The sequence below is a fragment of the Myotis lucifugus genome, unplaced genomic scaffold (assembly GCF_000147115.1).
Source record: "Myotis lucifugus unplaced genomic scaffold, Myoluc2.0 scaffold_2007, whole genome shotgun sequence".
Lineage (NCBI taxonomy): Eukaryota > Metazoa > Chordata > Mammalia > Chiroptera > Vespertilionidae > Myotis > Myotis lucifugus.
In genome coordinates this window covers 16333-18924 of record NW_005873055.1, presented here as the reverse complement: position 1 = coordinate 18924, position 2592 = coordinate 16333, and the positions used below count along the sequence as shown (strand labels likewise).

Here is a 2592-nt window from a genome sequence, read left to right as displayed (position 1 = left end):
TCTTCATCGTTTCTCTTTTTCTCTCTTCTCTTCTCTTTCGTCTGTCTCTACCAAATTCTATTTACTGTCTTCGGCAAGCATCCCTCCAATGACGTCATTCGTAATGTCTGGGGCGCCGCCCATCCGTTTTCTTGGCTTGGACTCCAGTTTCGGTTCTTTCGGCAGGTCGCTGAGTGCCGTTCTCCTCCTCCTCCCTCCCTGCCCCCCCTCTGGCCCGCCCCCGCCTGGGGCCCCCGAGGACCCGGGTCCTGGCCACGTTCTGGCCACGGGGTCGGAGGGTGGGTGGGTTTGAGACGGTTGGGCCGTGAGATGGGTGCCCGGGCGGAGGCCCCTGCACCACGGGGCGGGTCCGGTTCTGGTTGGGCATAGCGAGGACCCTTGATTCCCCGGCCTGGGGCGAGGGGACATACTTACGAGCTGGACGCATACTTACTGGTCTGAGAAACGCTAGGAGGGCCCTGGGAGGACCGAGCTGTGTGAGTGCAAATCAGCAGCGTTACTGCGGCTCCCGGACGCGGAACAGCCCCCGTCCTGACCCCCCTGTCAGCCGGGAGGAGCCCCACGATTTTTTTAAAAAATATATTTTTAAAATTGATTTCAGAGAGGAAGGGAGAGGGAGAGAGAAACATCAATGATGAGAGAGAACCATGGATCGGCCGCCTCCTGCACGCCCTCTACAGGGGATCGAGCCTGCAACCCGGGCATGTACCCCTGACCGGGAATCGAACCCTGACCTCCTGGTTCATGAGTTGATGCTCAACCACTGAGCCACACCGGCCGGGCCAGCCCCACGATTTCTGAGTGGAAAACCAGCCCCATCCGGTGTGGCTCAGTGGACAGAGCAGCGGCCTGCGGACCAAAGGGTCCCGGGTTCGATTCCGGTCAAGGGCACGTACCTCGGTTGCAGGCTCCTCCCCGGCCCGGGCCCTGGTCGGGGCGCGTGCAGGAGGCAACCCCTGGATGTGTCTCTCTCACGTCGATGTTTCTCTCTCACTCTCCCTAAAAGTCAATGGGAAGATATCCTCAGGGGAGGATTCACAAAACCGAGAAAAACCAGGGGAAAGCCAGTCCTCGCAAGAGGCAGGCCGTGTCCTGGATTCAGGCGCGTTACCTGTGTAGTCCTCCTCCTCCTCCGGGCCCTCGGCCGGGGCGGGCGGCCGGGCGGCCTTGGGCGGCTCCAGCGCGGGCGTGGACAGCTCCAGCATGCGGGCGCGGGCCTGGTGCGAGCTGAAGGTGTGGTAGGGGTGCTCGGCCGTGCCGTACAGGACGAGGCTCCACTCCTTCAGTTTCCCTGCAAGGCACCCAGCCCCCGCGTCAGGAGCCCTCCCACAGCACCCTCTCCCGCTGGGCCGGCCGTGGAGGGCATAGGTCTGTGAGTTCTGAAAAAAACCCACCTCCTGAGCTAATACTTCTTAGGATACAGCCTCCCAAAGGGTGGTTTTAAAGGTATGTTTATTACTGATTTCAGAGACGATGGGAGAGGGAGAGAGAGGGACAGAGAGAAACATCCGTGAGGAGAGAGAACCATGGACCGGCTGCCTCCTGCACGCCCGCTACTGGGCATCGAGCCCGCAACCCGGGCGTGTGCCCTGAGCGGGACTCGAACCCGGGACCTCCTGGTTCCTTGGTTGACGCTCAACCACTGAGCCACACCCGCCGGGCTGTGCCTTCCATTTGTGAGAGAGGAAGGGAGAGGGAGAGAAAGGCCCAGAAAAAAAATCAAGGAATCTGTTTCAGGCTTACGCCCCGGCGGGCGCTCCTCCCCGCCGAGGTGCCGTGAACCCGAGTTAGCGAGTTTACCGCCGAGGATCAGGCGGAAGGGATAAAAATGGCTCCTCTCTCATCATGGATGTTTCTATTTCTCTCTCTCTCCCTCTCCCTTCCTCTCTGAAATCAGTAAAAACATATATTTATCTTTTTTAAACTTTTTAAATGGACGTATTTATTCTTTTAACCCTCACCTGAGGATATTTTTTCATTGATCTTTTAGGGAGAGTGGAAGCAAGAGGGAAAGACAGAGAGAAACATGGATCTGAGAGAGACACATCGATGGGCTGCCTCCTGCTTGCACCGTGACCGGGGCCCGGGCCGGGGAGGAGCCTGCAACCGAGGTCCGTGCCCTGGACTGGAATCGAACCCGGGACCCTTCCTTCCGCAGGCCGACGCTCTATCCACTGAGCCACACCGGCCAGGGCAATAAAAAAATATTTTGACAAAATGATGCAAATTGTAAAGTGTGTGTCATGTGCATTTTTACCTTCATTTAAAAAAAAATGGAAAGGGCTAGAGACCCCGGAGGGAAAGCCAAGCGCGAGCGCGACGGGGCGGCCGCACGGGGAGAGGAACGCCGCGCCTCTGACCTTGCCTCCCCGGGTTGCGGACCTGCGACGGCATGTCCTGGATCTCCAGCGTCCACTCCCCCTCGGCCTTCTCTCCCCAGCTGTGCACCGTCATGAACTCCCAGTTGGAAAACCCTTCGTTGGAGTGGTCCAGCAGCCTGCGAGGGGAGACGGCGGTCAGGACACGGGGGGCCGGGGAAGACCCTGACTGCTTTCCCACCCTTGTTTTTATTTTTATTTTTAAAATATTTTT

At 58.4% G+C, this 2592-nt stretch overlaps 1 protein-coding gene across 1 annotated transcript in view; it reads right to left on the bottom strand.

The window, feature by feature from the left end:
- The window catches only part of LOC102430826 (proprotein convertase subtilisin/kexin type 6-like), a 24908-nt gene that overhangs the window by 6678 nt on the left and 15638 nt on the right, over positions 1 to 2592 (bottom strand). The window contains exons 6-8 of the mRNA XM_023748877.1: positions 2361 to 2497; positions 1112 to 1291; positions 434 to 472 (exon numbers count right to left, since the gene is read on the bottom strand). Coding sequence (XP_023604645.1) covers positions 434 to 472; positions 1112 to 1291; positions 2361 to 2497 — 356 coding nt within the window. The remainder of the gene's footprint in view (positions 1 to 433; positions 473 to 1111; positions 1292 to 2360; positions 2498 to 2592) is intronic.